The 17439-nt window shown below is 26.4% G+C and overlaps 1 protein-coding gene across 1 annotated transcript; it reads right to left on the reverse strand.

Annotated features, from left to right (window-relative positions):
* LOC135925880 (GATA zinc finger domain-containing protein 14-like) lies at positions 1–16058 on the reverse strand. The gene is made up of 9 exons (XM_065461434.1): positions 15728–16058; positions 14350–15587; positions 11494–11636; positions 9781–10084; positions 8889–8970; positions 6969–7039; positions 2462–2557; positions 788–943; positions 1–555 (listed from the first exon to the last, which is right to left on the reverse strand). Exons 1-9 carry the CDS (start codon positions 15982–15984, stop codon positions 494–496), a joined length of 2409 nt encoding a protein of 802 aa, XP_065317506.1. The 5' UTR covers positions 15985–16058; the 3' UTR covers positions 1–493.
* Positions 16059–17439: the final 1381 nt, after the last annotated feature.

Raw genomic sequence — 17439 nt, forward strand, 5'->3', positions numbered from 1 at the left:
TCAATATATTATAAATTAAACATTCAATCTTATATAAAGAATTTTATTTGGAGGGGAAAGTGAAATCTAAAATATAGATTGATTTTAAAATTAATTTTTGTTTTAAAAAGAAGCATTTTATATCATTTTTTATGATTCTAAGTCTATATAAAAAATATATAATTTGGTTTATATATAAATAAGCATTGTAAAACATTTTAAATAAATTACAAAATGATTGGGAAAAATTGCCGAAAGAATTCGTATCAATTACAATTATTTTTTTATAACTTCAATTCACAAATAATTAGTTTTTAATATTTTAAAAAATTCGAAATTTAAGAACATTTCGACGCAATTTTTTTTATCATGTCAAAGTCAATGACAAGATCAATATTTTCTAATAATAAATTTTTTGTTTAAATAATTTAATTAAAGTCAGAGAGAATATAAAATATTAGATTTAGATTTTTGAAGCAGATTCATATATTTTCTTTAACTATATGTACACCTACTACTCCTTGTTTTCATCCCAAACATCGGCGGTGTTGCGACTTTCTTGTAAGCGCTTGTTTTCTATATTAATAGAGACATAAGAAATTTACATTTATAATTAAGAAAAAACTAGGAATGCACTTGACCCAATTCTTACATCTAAGGGCTAAAATTCAGGCTTAGTAATTTTAAACCTCAATATTGTTTAAGTTACTATCTAAAATGTAGGATAGAGAAGAAGGTAAGAAAGAACACTAAAATAAAGATCAGAGAAGATAAATAAAATTATATTAAGGATAAAAAAAAATATCACCGGAAACGGCCTCTTTAAATTCTTTAAGCTGTTTCTGCCTTATTTCTTCGTCGGTAGACACCCGAATACCTAAGTGACCTTCTATAAACCTTCGAGCTATAACGACCGTTGTTTGGGGTCGGGGCTTAGAGCATATCATATTGGCAAAAACGCTGTCTAATATTTTTAGAAATTTGTTACGAATGGGAAATCAGAAATCTATATATCATTTTAAAAAATATATAATAACGCCATAGATTACAGTAGATAAATAATATTCCAGAATTTATAATTGACAATTATCAGAGGGTGCTAAAGAAGTCCCTCGTCAAAGTTCCCAAGTTAAGTCTGTGAACATTTTACCCGAATTATCAATTAGGTAATCGATGTATTTTACTTGTTATCCAGAGAAAAAAAAATTTTGTAAGTTAAATGAAATCTCGAGGAATCAGGCATCTAATTACAGTGCTCAGAAAATTAAATTTACTTCAATTATGTATTCAAACGCAAAATTATTTTTTCTTTTCTTCGATAACTCAACAATTCAAAACTTCTGCTTTAACTGAGGAACCTTGGGTTTACAAATTTACATGATATTGACAGCCTCGAACGAAATTTCAATGACGATCTTGCGTCATACCCAGGTTTACTATAATACTTTACATGTATATTCAATTAATATCTTTCCACATTATGTCATAATTATTAACGATTTTAACTAGAGATTCTGTTAAAATACCCATCTTACCAGTCTACTAAAACCAGCATCTACATAAGAGTGAGGAGGGGGGAGGGAGTAGGAGCAGTTTTTTCCCAAATTTTTTAAAGGGGGATAAAAATCTAATGAGTGGTGAAATACATTTTTGGGTGAAATATGGTAAAATATACTGCTGAAAAATTTTTAATAATTGAATTATAGACCTATTCTAATATATATACAGACTAAACATTAACCAAACTAATATTGCATAATTTAAAGCAAAAATTTTTCCAACAAACATTAACTAATTAATAACGTAAAAATTTCGACGTTAAAAGAACGAATTTTTTTTAGAATATATATTGATTTTAAAGGGGGTCCTGACTCCCGTATATTTTATGTCATGTAGATAGTGCCCTGATGATTGATCTAAGCTAGTATTGTTAAACGACTCTTGAGCCGATTTTAAAAAAGAACTAACTCAATATTTCATCCAGAAAAATATTATCCAGGGCAGGCCTAAAGAGTAGCGAAATCTCGATGCTTGGGCAATATTTTTTTCTGGCTAAAATATTAAGTTGGCCGTTTTAAAAATCGAGCAGTTTAACAAAACTAATCTAAGCCAAGCCATATGGCCCTTACTTCAAGGAGTAGGAATAGACAAACATATGATCTCGTTAATCAAGATAATTTATGCCAAGCATAACTTAATACCCACAACATCTAAACATCAAATCAAAAGTGTATTTAAATTTAAAAGGGCCTTAAACAAGGATGCATTCTCTCATATGATATTTAATGTAATCATGAATGACGTTCTAAATATATTCTTCAAATGGGAATATGCACCTAATCTACAATATTTTAAGAAAATAACATGCATACCTCGCAGAACTTTTTATGTGATAGAGACGATGTTTATATTCTAGCTAACTCAGAAGACTTGTAAGATGGGCCAGGGCGGTTAAAATAAAATACGTATAAAGAATATTTACCTAAGGATTTTTCGGCTTTTAATTTGGATTTGGAAGAAGCTTGATCGTAAGATTTGCATTTCAACAAAGGGTGATTTAGATTAAGGGCATCTTGCGCTAATTGGAAAATACAATTTTTTTAAAAATAATTTTAATATAAGATTTTCCCGCGTAATGAAAAATGATCCCAAACAGCAATGGCTTCTACTGCCTGCCCTTTATTATTTTTAAAAAATTTCCAATGGGATAAAAATAAATAATTAAAAATTTGTCACAATCCTTTTAACAAAGTTACACTACTAATCATGTGAAACGAGCAACAATGAATTTAAAGTAATATATATACAGAGACCTGCAGGGGTACCATTTGCATGGTCCAGTCAGAATTTTTTTAAAATATATTATTTTTATAGTTAATAATGTCGATTTCAAATATTTGGTTTTAAACTATTCGGCCTAGCCAGGGTATATAAAAAACATTTTATAGGCCCAGCCTGGGTATATTTTTAAAAAGCTAAAATACGGCTAGGCCCGTGTAACCGGACTTAGGTCAGGGCCTGCTGGTCTCTGGTATATATTATAATATCACGTGCTCAGGGATTCGTTATAGGGAGATTATCTTCTATTAGATCCCGTGTTTTTAAGCTTTAAATACCCAAAAGCATAATTAATGTTAAAAATTCAGGGCTGTGCCGATATTAAATATTGGATCGGGCCTATATTTCGTGTTTTTTTTAAAAAAAATATCCGATCGGGCTGATATTTAAAATTCCGATCCAATATATTCATTGTTATTAGTTATTTTATTATTATACATGTAATTATTTTATACTAGCTGCTAACCCGTCAAGAATGACGAGTAAATCAGATATTTCTCCTGGTTAAAAAATCAAATTATTTTACAAGTAAATATGATGTTATATTATTGCAACAAGAAAAGGATTTTAAGATGTCTAGCAGTTCATATTCAGTCCGTGTTTTAAACGACTCGTTTATGATTTTTGAAAAAAAGGTTAAAAATTACCTAAGCTTGGAGATTTTACCTACATAAAGTTTGGACTTCTATTGGCGAATTTCGAGGCACCATATGTAATAATATTTTGGGTGAAATCTTGATTTCGCCATTTTAAATGGCTATATTGAGGCGTTTAATAACAACCCTACATTTAACGATAAACATTGCCCATATTTTAAATGTGATTATTAACTTTTTGAGAATAAAAAAACAAAATACACTTAATCATTCGTGAAAGTTAGTTGGTTTTTTAAAATAGATTTTCTATGACATTCGTTCAAAAATAGGTGCTAAATAAAAATCAATATAAATAAAGTAATGTGGTTAAATAGCTGGCTTTACACGATCACGACCCTGGTTTTTGATTAAAAATGAACCAGAACCAACCCAATGGGTCGATCTGGTCGACCAAATCCATAGACCTGGGTACCAATCTAAAACCAACTTAAATTTTATTGTGAATATTTTGCTCAATCATATTTTTATGCATAGATTCACATAGCAAATTCTTTAATTAAGATTCCTTTTTTTAAAATCGTTCTCTTTTTATAATCTGAAAATATATAATTTTTACTTTACACTAGCAACTCGAGTTGTGATCGTGAACCCAATTTAAAAACTAGAGGACGAGTAGTTCAATATTCATATATAATTATCGTATTAATAATTAATATATTAGATTCCTTTTTTTTATAAATTGTTGTTATCTCGATCTACAAATATTTTATTTATATTTCATACTACCAACTCGAGTTGTGATCGGGAACCCAAATTAAAAACTAGAGGACAAGTAATTCAATATTCACATAGAAATAATTATCGTATTAAAAAAAGAATATATTAGATTCAGTGATCCAAACCGAACCTAAACCATTAAATCGTTAAAACCCGGTATTTTTACCGAACCTAAACCGCTAAAAAATTTCAAGCTGAACCTGAACCGAATCGCTAAAATGGCTATGAACCGGTTCGAGCCTCGTGATTTTGTGCTTATTAAATAATGTGTAAGTTATTACTAGTATATTGCAAAATTTTTAATTATATTCAAATTGTTTTAAAGATTATTATCAATCACATTTGATTGATAAGTGTCAGTCATAATTTTTATAAACTTTAGTATATTGCCATTTTACAATATTTTTTAAATATTTTAAGTTTATAAATTATAATGTCTAGAGAAAAATTAAATCCAATATATAAATTATTTACATATAGTATTATAAATGACACATCAAATCGGATATCACAGCGGCACCGGCAGTGCCGGCTACCCAAGTTAGTGTAGAAAGATGTTTTCCAACAATTAAATTTATATTATCTCCTTATAGATGTAATTTGAGTGGGACGAATTTTGAATATATTAATTGTGTGGCTTAATAAAATTTTAAGTAATTATTCATATTAAAATTAATCATTTACATTTATTTGTTATATTTATAAATTAAATATTATTTTATATTGTGCAAGGTTTTATATATGTTTTTTATTTTAATTATGAAATGAATAAAATTATGGTTATTGCCACTTTCGGAAGGTATATTATTTTATTTTTTTATTTCCCCCCAAAAGTGGCAATAACCAAAATTATTATATTAGATATATAAAATTATTTTTGTTTTTATATACGGGGGGAATTATTTTGTGTTTTTTATATTTTATTTAAGTATATTTTTTTATGCTATTTATTTAAATAATAATATTAGGATTAAAATTTCTTTTTCTTATTACCTATCTTTTTATTTTTAATTATTGCCTTTATACACCACATCAAAATCCTATTGTCCAGTAGTCTGGAATTAGGATTTTGTTTATACTTTTTGTCGCCTTACGAAAAGGTGAAAATTTGTCGCCTTACAAAAAGGTGAAAAATTATTATCATTTACGGCCTATTTTAATTGAATTTACAAGCTAATTACCATTTTTCAATATTCAACTAAGCATAATACTTTGAATTTATATAAGGTAAACAATTTTTTTAAATTCTATTAATTAAATATGACATGTAGATATTTTATGCTATTCTAATTACATAATTATTATATTTATATAGTAAATAAAGGTGCACATTCTATTATCAATGAAAAAGGTCATACCCTACCCAGACCAAATCTGATATGTACGATTATGATATTTTATTTTCTATTAAAAAATTAAATTTTAGTGGATCAACTTGCCCATAAATATAGACCTCTCAATACTCCATTCAGTCTATAGAAAATATTAATACGTATTCTCTAATACTAATAAATAACAAAGTACTATATAACATTTAAAATTAAGTTATGTAAATTAAAATAATAGAAACATTATCAGCACCATCTTGTCAGTTTATAAATTAAATACTTAGCTTAAAGATTTATTTTGGGGTATTGGTCTTTGATAAAAATTGTAAATATTATTATTAGTTGTATGACTTAAAAATTTTTATATAGAAATTGAAAATTAAGAAAACCAGCAAAAAATATGTTTTGCTTCTTTTTTACTAAAATAAATATAATTTTAAATTTGGGACAAAACAATTAGAATTGAAAAAAATGAGCTATGGTTGACCTTAAAAAAATTAGGCTGATTGGTTAAATTCTTTTTTAAGAATTGATAAATTCAAATAAGATAATTATTTCTAATTCGATGTTAATTATTTAATTAATATTGAATTACTCATCCTCTATTCCATAATTGGGTTATCAATCACATTCACAACTCGAGTTTGCAACTTGATTTGCTAGTGTAAAGAAAAAATTATAAAATATTTTTATCTCATTATAAAAAAAAGGAATCTAGTATTTCCTTTTTTAATATGATAATTATTACAATGTGAATATTGAAATACTCGTCCTCTAGTTTTTAATTTGGGTTTCCATTTGATAATGTGAGGTAAAAATTATATAATATTTTCAGATTATAAGAAGAGAACAATTTTTAAAAAATAAAATCTAATATTATTAGATAATTATTTATATCCTAATATTAAAATGTTCGTCCTCTGTGCATAAAAATATGATTGAATAAAATATTCACAATAAAATATTATAAGTTGGTCTTTGATTGGTGCTCAGGTCTAATTTGATCGACCCATTTGGTTGGGTTGATTCTGGTTCACCTGCTAATTCGACCCAATCATGCAATATAACCATACTAAAATATAGGATAGTTAAAAATTTGTAGATCGGCACAGTCCTAACATTTAATATGCTATAAATAAATAAGTAAGAAAAAATATATTATATAAGATCGATGATATCAGTTATTGGTCTGATTCAACTTGATATTATCATGAGATTAGGTTTAAGAGCCTCTAAAAATTTGTATTGGTGCAACTCTATTTAGGTATGATCCCATCCCTCCCTGAGATGATGGAAATAAATAAATTAGGGGGAGGGAAGAATTTCCATTATTTATTTTAATTCTTCCTAGATTCATTTCTTCTAATTTTAGAATTTCTGTGGTTTTATTTTCCCTCCAGGGAGAAAATACATAAGGATTTTAACATATCAGATATAATTAATTATAAACCGTATTTGGAAGAGGTAAATACAGCCAAAGCGTGATTGTCATCGACCCAAAGAATATCTAATTCGGAATCTCTTTGTTATTTATTTATTTTTCAAAAATTAATTTTTTTGCTTTATTATTAAAAATGGGGGATAATATCATATAATAAATTGGGATAGGTTCTAAATAGCTAAAATAAAATCGGTATTGGGAATCTCATTTATATCACCTAAGATGATATTTCATCCATTTTTAGTAATTTTTTTAAAAACATTTAAATACAAGTGTTTACTTCTCTATCATCTATTAATATTAATTTTAAATTTACTTTAAAAATTTTCTAGGAGATATAAGCGAGATTCCCAATTTTTGGCGATTTAGAACAGGAACCATTTACACATCAGTTCCATGACAAAGATGGGGTAAAAAAAACATACAAAGCGCTAGCAGATCTATATAAAAAAAAATATATTGACTTTTGAAGCTATCGATTCAAACCTACCGCATACACTGTATAATTTATATCTAGAGGACAATATACATAGCAAAAAAAGTGTTTGTGGATGATAACAGCTGATTATGAAATGATTATATATAGGGGTGTACCGATACCACTTAGGAGGCTGATCCGATCCTATATTAAATTGATATCGGCCTATTAGATGTCATATCTAATTTTGTATTATGTAAAGATATCAATGGTTATAATTTTAATACACTTCTTATTAGTTTAACATCTATAATTTATCTATACCATAACATATGTCATTTAAATATATTATAATGATCAGTTATAGTTTATATTCAACTCAATTGCAATTCTAAAAGTATATAAAATATTTTTATTGATAAATTACTTATTTATATAATAAGTAATAACATTAATCTATTTACATAATAAGTAATAAACAAATATATTATGAAATTTGAAATAAATATTTAAATCAATATTTAAAATTAATATATCGAAGATTTCTTTTTAGAAATACCAAAATTTCCCATTTATCAGAGGTCAGCTTGTGTATTTATTTAAAATATACATAGACATATTCCAAATCCAAATAATATTAAATAAAACAAAAGATTATTTTAGAATAAATTATTGCACATTTTTATAAACAGAATGTGCAAAAAAAAATAACAATATGGCAGAATGTTTATTAATTACTTATTATTAAAAAAATTAACATAAAAATGGATTTCGATTTTATTTATAAAAATAAATGGCTTTTTAGATTTAATTTTTTTTTAAATTTTATTTATGTTAAAAACGCCATTTTTTATCGGTTCGGAAAATTTTATAATGTTAGCTGATAACAGATATTTTAAAATGGGTGAAATATCGGAAAAAATATCGGTACATCCCTAATTATATATAAAAATAATGTTGGCAATTAAAAATGTGCTTTGCAAGAGGCTAGTCTTTTTTTAATATAGTAAATCTGTCCTCTTTTATTTTCCAAACAATTTTAATAATTCTTTTCGAAAGAGTGTATGTAATGTAATAATTATTGCAAATCTTAAATTATCGGATAACTTTATAAATAATACACTTATTTTATTTAAAAAGGTCTTTTTGATATTATTTTAATGATTGCATTAAAAAAATTGTTAAAGGTAATTTTAAAAATATTAATTTATGCAACGAACTCCTATAAAAAAAAATCTATAGATAATATTAAAACTCGTGATTAAAAAATTAGAAAAAAAAGCTTGGGATAAGACCCTGCCATTAATTTTATTTTTATTCAAACAAACAATATATGGTCTCTTATAGTTTAAACCTTAATGTTGTAATATGGTTAAATTAAAAGAAAAAATGACTCCTATTTCAATATTTTTTATATGCCTTCTGCTCTCCTCTAAGTAACAAACTATTATTAATCTTTCTAATAAATATTGACACTTTTTGTATAAAAAAAATCGTAAACGATCCCTAACCCAGAATTTGTCAAAATGTCCTTGAGATCAAGAGTTTTGAATTCGGTAGGAAAGCCGGAGACTTCGATGACCCTTTCAAATCCTATGTTTGATTTAAAATTTGGATAAAAAATAAGTTACAATATTTTTTTCTGAATGAATTATATAACCGAGGAACAGAATATTATTGAATTTTGATCAAATTCAAGTTAACTAAATCATTATTTAATAGAGCCAATATAGTTCTCAATTTTTTTCATAAAGTTAAAATCATATGATAAATCTAAATTAGGTATTCCTTTCACTAATTTTTCTTTTAAAGGCACTAATTTTTCTTTTAAAGGCAATGTTAAACGTCCATCTCGTTTTAAATGCATTCGCTAGCACGTTTGGGACGCATCAAGTTTCAACTCGTAATGTTCAAGGAACACATTCAGGCCTGATAAAAAAGGGATAGGGTGGACGTATTAACTTTCTATAGTTCTAGATATCTTATCTTTAAAAAAACATAGATATTCTCAGAGATCGATACCACTTTTTTCCCCCAATATCGATATCAAAAAATTTTTTTGAACTATTTTATTTTCTAGTAAAGTGTGTATTCTCCATAACAATATCAATTCCACAACAAATTTTTATAAAAAAAATAGGAAGAGAATTCCCAATGCTTAATCTTAATTATTCATAGATTTTATGATAGTTATTAATTAAAAAGTAAAATATTAGCATTCAATAAACAGTATGATATGGAGCCTAATATTTATTTTTAAAAGCGTTTATTTATTTATTTCTCTATCTTACTTAACTGTTTAAAAATTAAAGTTTATAATAGGTCATTTTTCAGGTACGGTTAAAATTGGAAGTTTCAGTTTCATCTCCGGATATTATAAAATAAGTATATATGTATTATTACTGGCAGGGTCGTTAAGATCTCTGGAACACGTGAACGGACTCGAATAAGTCTTAGGATCGTGATTACTTCTAAAGTTGTTGGAGAAATTATTGCAGGTCAAATATTTATGGCGACCATTGTGATTGGGAAAACTACTCATACTATTAGAACTAGTATTAGTATTAGTATGGGTATTGAAAGAATTATTAAAATTTTCTAGATTGTTGGAGTTATTTTCGGTGTTATTGGCTCGACTAATATCGATGTTGTGGATACGGTTTGTGAAAGGTGGTTCTCGCAGGGTTAGATTGCCTAAATGGGTCACCTTTAAATGAAAGAGTAGTTTGTAAATAATATATTTAACAATTATTTTCAATCGAACGAAACGGAAGATAGAGGACGTATTTCGAAAATTAATATTTTTTAGCAGAGTTCAAATAATCCTCTTAGAGGATTTGCGCTTAAAATTTTTAAGAAAATAAAAAAAAATTGAGAATGCTCCCTTAGAATTTTGTTCAAATTCAAGATCATTTTTTTTTAAATTTTATTTTTAAAAAATCTATGATGCTGTGTCCTGGTCGGTTTAATTTGGATACTTATTTGCTTTTAAGTTTAGGCCAAAAAAATTTTAACAGGACATCCTATTTTATTTTAATTTGTTTTATAAGTATCTGGTGGTATTGTTATTTTTCATATTTTATTCTCGTTATTTTATTTTATTTTATTTTATTATGTTTTTATTTTCTTTCATTTTTTTTTTAAATTTCTTCTTTTGTTTTTTGGAAATAGCGCCATATTAAATAGCCTCCTATTTAGTATTAAGTTGACCTAGGACACGGTCTGAATATTTTTTATTTTAAGCAAATGTTAAACTCTGATATTTAGGTGAAAAATTTTTAATGATTGTGACCAATGAAATTATTATTTTTAAATTTACAAACTATTTTTCCATGCTTTAAAGCTAAGTCTGAAAAGTATACTCGTTTAGTTTGTGCCTATATTTTAGAGCTATTAAAGAGTTGATTTGTGTAAAATTGAGTAGATGAGTTATTTTTTAACCCCCCTCCTCGCATAAAAATATTTCTTTTTATAAGACGTCAAAGAAATGGATGAATGGAGGGGGGAGGGTAATAACGTGATTTCCAATATTATTCGTATTTCTGTTTTTTATTTGTTAACTATATATTTTTTTTAATTAGAACTATCAAATCAAGTTTTGCTAAAAAACTAACACCATGTCATGTTTACAAATCATGGGCAAACCCCGGAATTTTATATCATAACCTATGTATAAATTATTTTTGCTTTCTTAGTCGTTTATATCAATAAATAATACATCTTCAGTATTGCATATTGTGACTTTCGGTATTTTGCATTCCCATCATAATACTTCTGAAGAAAAAAGGTCCAAATTTAAAGCAAAAATAAAAACAATATTCTTACTTTCAATAAATTTTGGCCAGATCATAATTTTTGTATTAAATAAAACTTAGAGCTTTTGTTTGTTGTTGCATAAAATGCATAAATACCTCGAGAACGTGATATTAATATAAATTTCTTGTTATGAGCTATTTTTATTATATAACACTAATTCTTAAATCATGATAAAAATGATGGCTTAAATTTTTTTTTAAATTTCATTCCAATATGGTGTTTGATTGTTATAAAAAATAGTCTAATATGATATTTAAAATTAACTTTAGCATATACTTATTTATAATAATTTAATTAGACCTGATTATTATAGCCAGGGTTATAATTAGGATCATAGCTGGTATGGAAATAAGGTGGTATATCTGGCGGGAATCGTGTGTCATTGTAAGTTGATGGGTAATAGGAATGTTTTTCGTAAGAAAATGATGTTGGATCATTGTTTGCTAGATTTTATTATTAGGAAAAATTGATTATAATTTTTTTTTTCCAATATAACATGAGCATATAAAATGTAAAGTAAATCCTCCAAAATAACACCACCTCTTGATCTTGACCTCTTTTGGTCTGGCCCACCTTTTCAAAATCTCTATTATAAATATTGATCATTCAACATCTACCAGGAAGTAACTGCCAATAATTTATATTCCGATGTGGGGGGGGAAGGGGGGGGGGGGTGTCTTAATATGGTTACCCACAGACTGACATAACATAAAGGCATTTTAAAAAATCTTTAGTACTTATTGTTTAAAAAAATATAAAACTAAATCAAGAAGCCAAAAAAAATCCAAATAAAGAGTAATTAATGTTAGTGTTATTAAAAATAGTGTTGTTAAACGCTCGTTTTGGGCAGATTTTTAAAAACGGCTAACTCAATATTTTAGCCATAATTGACTAAGCCTCGAGATTTTGCTAATTGCTATCTAGACCTTTGTACCATCTATGAGCAAAATCTTCAAGCTTGCGTAATATTATGGATAAAATATTGTATTAGCCGTTTTTAAAAATTGGCTCAAATCGAGCCATTTAACAGCACTAATTAAAACTACTAGAGGTGATGCGGCCCTAATTTTTCATTCACGGCCCGCCCGCTCACGGTGGTAATAAAAATATATCATGCCCATTCACGCTTAACACTAAAAAATTTTCGACCCGACCCGACCGCTCACGACAAGCAATATTTTGATTCACGCCCGTCAAGCCCCAAAATTCACGGTGTTTTTAAATTTTTCAAAACTATTGCTATAATTTTACCCTTTTTTGAATTCATTCTATTTATTTCTCTAATTTCATAATCCATATTAATAACAAAAAATAAATACAATCTATAAATCGAAATTTATTTGGAAAAAGAAGAATCTTTTTTTATTTCAAATGTGTACGCCTTTCCTCTAGAAAGAGATTGGCTACAGAAAATAACCTTTCACTAGAAGCCAAACTTGGCTGACAAAATTTTACTCGATAATTTTCTCAAAAAAGGAAATGAATATTCCTGCTTCCAAAACTTCAAAATATTGTCTTGTTATTTATCTTATATGAATCTTTTCGGTTCATCCTCAGAGCTTTCATCGGTGATCTTCATCAGAATCATCTAGAAATTCTCTAAAAAAATTTTTAGAATATACGGTCTTTTATGAGTGTAGGATGAATTAGGAAAATGATAGATGGTATTGATCATTTAGAATATATGGTTTTTTATGAATTTAGGAAAGTTATAAATGGTAGTTGGCATTGACTTATGCATATCAGCTAATTTTATATCATTTAGCATTTTTAAGATTGTTTTATATATAACATTTTCTTCTTTTATTAAAAACTTAAGTCTTTTGAAATCGGATCTAGAATTAAGACTACTATAGTGGCTGCATAATAATCTTTTAAATGAAATCTTGTTCTGTATTTTAAGGTTTTGATTATTATTGTATCATGTTCAGAAGGTAAACAAAATTTTATTAATTTTTGTTTCCATAGGCAAACTTTATTTATTGTGGGACGAGAATCTGCTCTCAGATTATCCGAGCATTCTTTAAATATTTATAAAAATTTATCTAACTCGCGTATGATGCTGATATCAATTGTGGCTAATCTATTTAATTCTTGCTTGCTAAACAAGTACACCTGTATTTCAGAATATGATTTTAAGAAACTCTGTATCATGATATATACAGAGTTCCATCTTGTTATTCTCGCTATTATATATTGTTTAAGGGTTGTGTTTGAAATATTGTACCATTTTTTTACACCATTTATATTTAAGGCTATTTCAGTTAAACAATTGTCAAAAATTTAATGCATAATATTATTTAGTATATGGCATATACATGCTAGCGTTTCGTCATCTTTGAATGCACTTATAAGATTTGCTCCATTATCACTCACAACTATACATTTATTTAAGTAATTTTCTACTTCTGTATATTCTCCTACAATTGAATTGACTACACTTTTAATTTTGACGTTTTTTTCATCCATTGCCCTTGTGGCCAAAACAAATGTTTTCAATTAAAATCCTTAATGATGATATGTCCTATAATGGTTAAAAAACTTAGATTTTTATAGTCATCCATCCAAATATCAGTGATTATGGACAATGATCATGCTTTTAATTTTAAATTTTATTTCATGGTATATTTTTGGACCTATAGTATTCATGAGAGTTTTCCGGTTCACAACTTTTATATTTTGTTATCCATATGTAACACCAACATTTATCTCTTGGCCTAGCTTGTAAAATCCTTCACTTTCTGTTACATTTAAAGATTGAAGATCTTTACAAATAAAATATAACTGAAGCAAAATTTAGCATAAAGTCTCATGATAAAAAACACCTAAACATAAAAAGAAAATAGAACTAACAAAATGATAACGGATGTTGTTTATAAAATGCGGAAGATTTTTAGTTTTTATTCTTTTTTAAAAAAGAACTAAATTAAATAAGAAAATATATAATATATTTATAAAATTGCAAATTTATAATAATTATAAAATTGCAATTTATAATTATAAAAATTGCAAATTTATATTTATAAAAAACAATTTTAAAAATTAAAATATCCGTGATTCACAGGAAATTTATACTCAAAAATTTATACAAATCTTAGGAAAATTAAGCAAACCATGATTTTAATATACTAATTATATTATATTGAATTTATTAACCTCCTTTCCAATACTGATGATCACTAAATTCCCTATCCAGTGGATGAATAAAATGCATATTAGTTCTTTCTGGCAAAAAAAATCTATTATCATGTTGATGGTATTCTGCATTATTTATTCCATTATTCCTATCCCCTGCTCGATTATCATAGTAATGAATTGAGGGAGATGGTAGAGTGGATATGTTTTCTTTCCCTTGAATTTCCTTATTGGTTAAATGTTCAAAGGGGTAATTTTGAGCTTGCCTTTGATAATTTTTATAAATGGAAGGGTCCCCTCTTAGTCGCTGAATAGGTAATATAGATGAACCTTCAATCGAGTTAAAATTATCTATTTGATCTATATTGGATGGCTCATTAAGGTATTGGTCACATGATATTGGTGATATGGGCCTCCTTCTTCTAACACCCCTCATTTCATTGGGAAAATTTTTGTGATCCCCCTTATTATCATTCAAGCATCCTGAAAAACTGTAGTCACAATTGATAGATTGGTGCCGAGAACGAGGTGCAGGAGTGTCAGGGAGGGATATATGCCATTTCCCAGCCGAAGATTGGCAAGCAGGCTGTGTACAAGTGTTGGGTAGATTTATCATTCTATTGCCTCTAACTAGTAAAGAAGTGGGGGATTTGAGTGACTGTAGATGACAACTATAGTAGATTAAATTGATATTTTCATCTAAATCTATAGAATTTTTGTTTAATGGATTTTCCAGATTATTAATGACTTTGGGAGAATCTAAAATATCTTTAAAACTTTCATCCACTACTTGAATGTTGCATTTTTTAATGATATTAATATCTGGTGACATTTTGTTAGTGACAAAAACGGCACCTGGGGGTTTTATATTCAATTCAATTTTTTTAAGGCAAATTACTTTTTCTAATGGATTTATGGAAATATCATTAATTAATGTATGTTCAGACTTAATTTGTTTTTTGTAATCAGGTAAATTTTGATTATGATTTGTAATTGAATTTATTTTATCAAGTATTTCATGAGATATTTTGGATTTAAGTTGAGATCTTGAAATATTTGCACTTTTAATCTTCTTTATGTCATGAGAATTATTTGAATGAGATAATGAATTTAAGCTAACAGGAAATATGTCACATTTTTTAATCAAAGATAAATTTTCTTTTGTTTTAGCTAATATATTGGGATCAATTTCAGCTTTAGGGTGATCAAATCTTTTTCCAGGTGGAATATATCTTTTAATTTCTGGCCTTTTTAAGCATCTTGTAAATATTTTTATAAATATATGAATTATTTTGTATCTAAAATAATTATCTAAAATACATCATTTAAAAAAAAAAAAAATTTATATTCATAATATGCTAAATTTAAATAGTTTCATATGATATATAATCATTATTACATTTTGTTAGCATTTATGTTATTATATAGGTTAGAAACAATATCATTTGATGCAATATGTGAATTTATGTTCTTAATTATAGATTTGTTTAAACCATTTTTGTTGACAGGATTTTTGTTCACCTTCTTGTTGTTAATATTTATATTTTCATTTGTTTCTACATTTTCATTATATTTGGGATTCAAATGTGGCTGCAAGACTTTAAGAGTGTATCTATCCATTTTGACATTATGAGAATTTTTAAATTTTTCATTCATAATCTTTAAATTTGAATACGGATAAGAATAGCATTAGGAAATGTTAGATTATTTTGTATTTAGATATTTGTGATATGATAATGAAAAAATTCAGAATTGCAATCTACATTGATCCTCGAGGTGTGATAAATATTTAGTTATGGATTAATGGAATATGTATCTTATCTATCTTATCTAGGAGGTGGTCACAGATCTCCCCAAAGTGATAAAACGTGAATTATATGAATGCCCAACCTCCATATAATTATGCCGATCTTTGATACCAAAAAACCTAGTAACTCATAGGTATAAATATCAAAAAAGAATGAAACGCCTATACAATTGAAGTATTAGAGTGAGGTATAGATAGGAATATGAGGGAGAAAAACTACTAGTTATGCATGAAGAATATATTTAATTATTAAGTGTGCTAATAAAAATTTTTTATAAAATTAGTTATTTTTACTTTGAATGAAGATTCTACTTTTCTTGTATTTGACATGACATAGATTACATATTTTTTTCACTTTTTTCATCTTTAGATATATTTTAGTGACTTATTTTTATTTTAATATAAAATTTCAGAGTTTATAATGAGAAAACAGGATTTTTTGTAAAAAACAACTTATTATTATTTTTTCTAATTGTTTTTTTATGTTTGAAGATTATCAATCTTGGTAATATGCACAATGATGTTTAGGAAGAAGATGTACTTTAAAGTTACCCTAGAGTTTACGAAGACACACAATGAAGTTTATTGGTAAAATAAAAATAATCGTAATTATCAAAATTATAATCTAATACAAACAAAAACGTTTCTTATATACAAAATGAAAATATTTAATTAAAATAAAATATTTTGATTCAAATTGTTTTGAATAAAATGAAATATAAAAAAACTATAATTTTAGACTTCTTAAAGTAAAATAAAACATAGAAACTTATAATAATTGATTTGAATATAAAATAAAATACTTTGATTTGAAGTAAAATAAAACTTTAATTTTAAATGACTTCTTAAAGTAAAATAAAACATAAAAACTTATAAAATTTGTTTTGAATTTAAAATAAAACATTTTTAACAGTTTAAAACTAAATGTTCAAAAAAAGGAGAAAAAACAGTTTAAAAATATCTTAAAATGAAAACTTTGCACATTCTAAAGATAAATATAAAGGCAATGTATTTTTTTGAATAAATGATAGATAAAAAACAAAAAATTTTATACTTTGACATTTCACTCTTTTAGTTTCACGTCGTCTATCGTCTTAGTTTGTCTAGCTTGCTGGTTTCTTCATCGATCGTTGCTTGTTTGCAGAATTGGGCAGTACCGCGAATACTTGTATCTAATATACAAGATACAAGATCCTTTTGTATCTTGTACTCAGTATCTTATTGACATTTTTAATAAGATACTAGTATCTGTATCTAAGATCCTTTATTTTGAAAAGAATCTTGTATCTTTTTCTTTTCTTTAA

The sequence above is a fragment of the Gordionus sp. m RMFG-2023 genome, chromosome 3 (genome assembly GCF_954871325.1).
Source record: "Gordionus sp. m RMFG-2023 chromosome 3, tfGorSpeb1-WG-v2, whole genome shotgun sequence".
In the NCBI taxonomy this organism is placed as follows: domain Eukaryota; kingdom Metazoa; phylum Nematomorpha; class Gordioida; order Chordodea; family Parachordodidae; genus Gordionus; species Gordionus sp. m RMFG-2023.

Bases quoted from the DNA above. Each gene is read 5' to 3' on its own strand.
- LOC135925880 (XM_065461434.1), bottom strand. From the start codon at position 15,984: ATGAATGAAAAATTTAAAAATTCTCATAATGTCAAAATGGATAGATAC. The intron at 8,971-9,780 runs GTAATAATACAT...AATCAAACATAG, and splicing joins AGATCTTAACGACCCTGCCA to GATTTGAAAGGGTCATCGAA. The intron at 7,040-8,888 runs GTTAGGGATCGT...TAAATAACAAAG, and splicing joins GACATTTTGACAAATTCTGG to AGATTCCGAATTAGATATTC.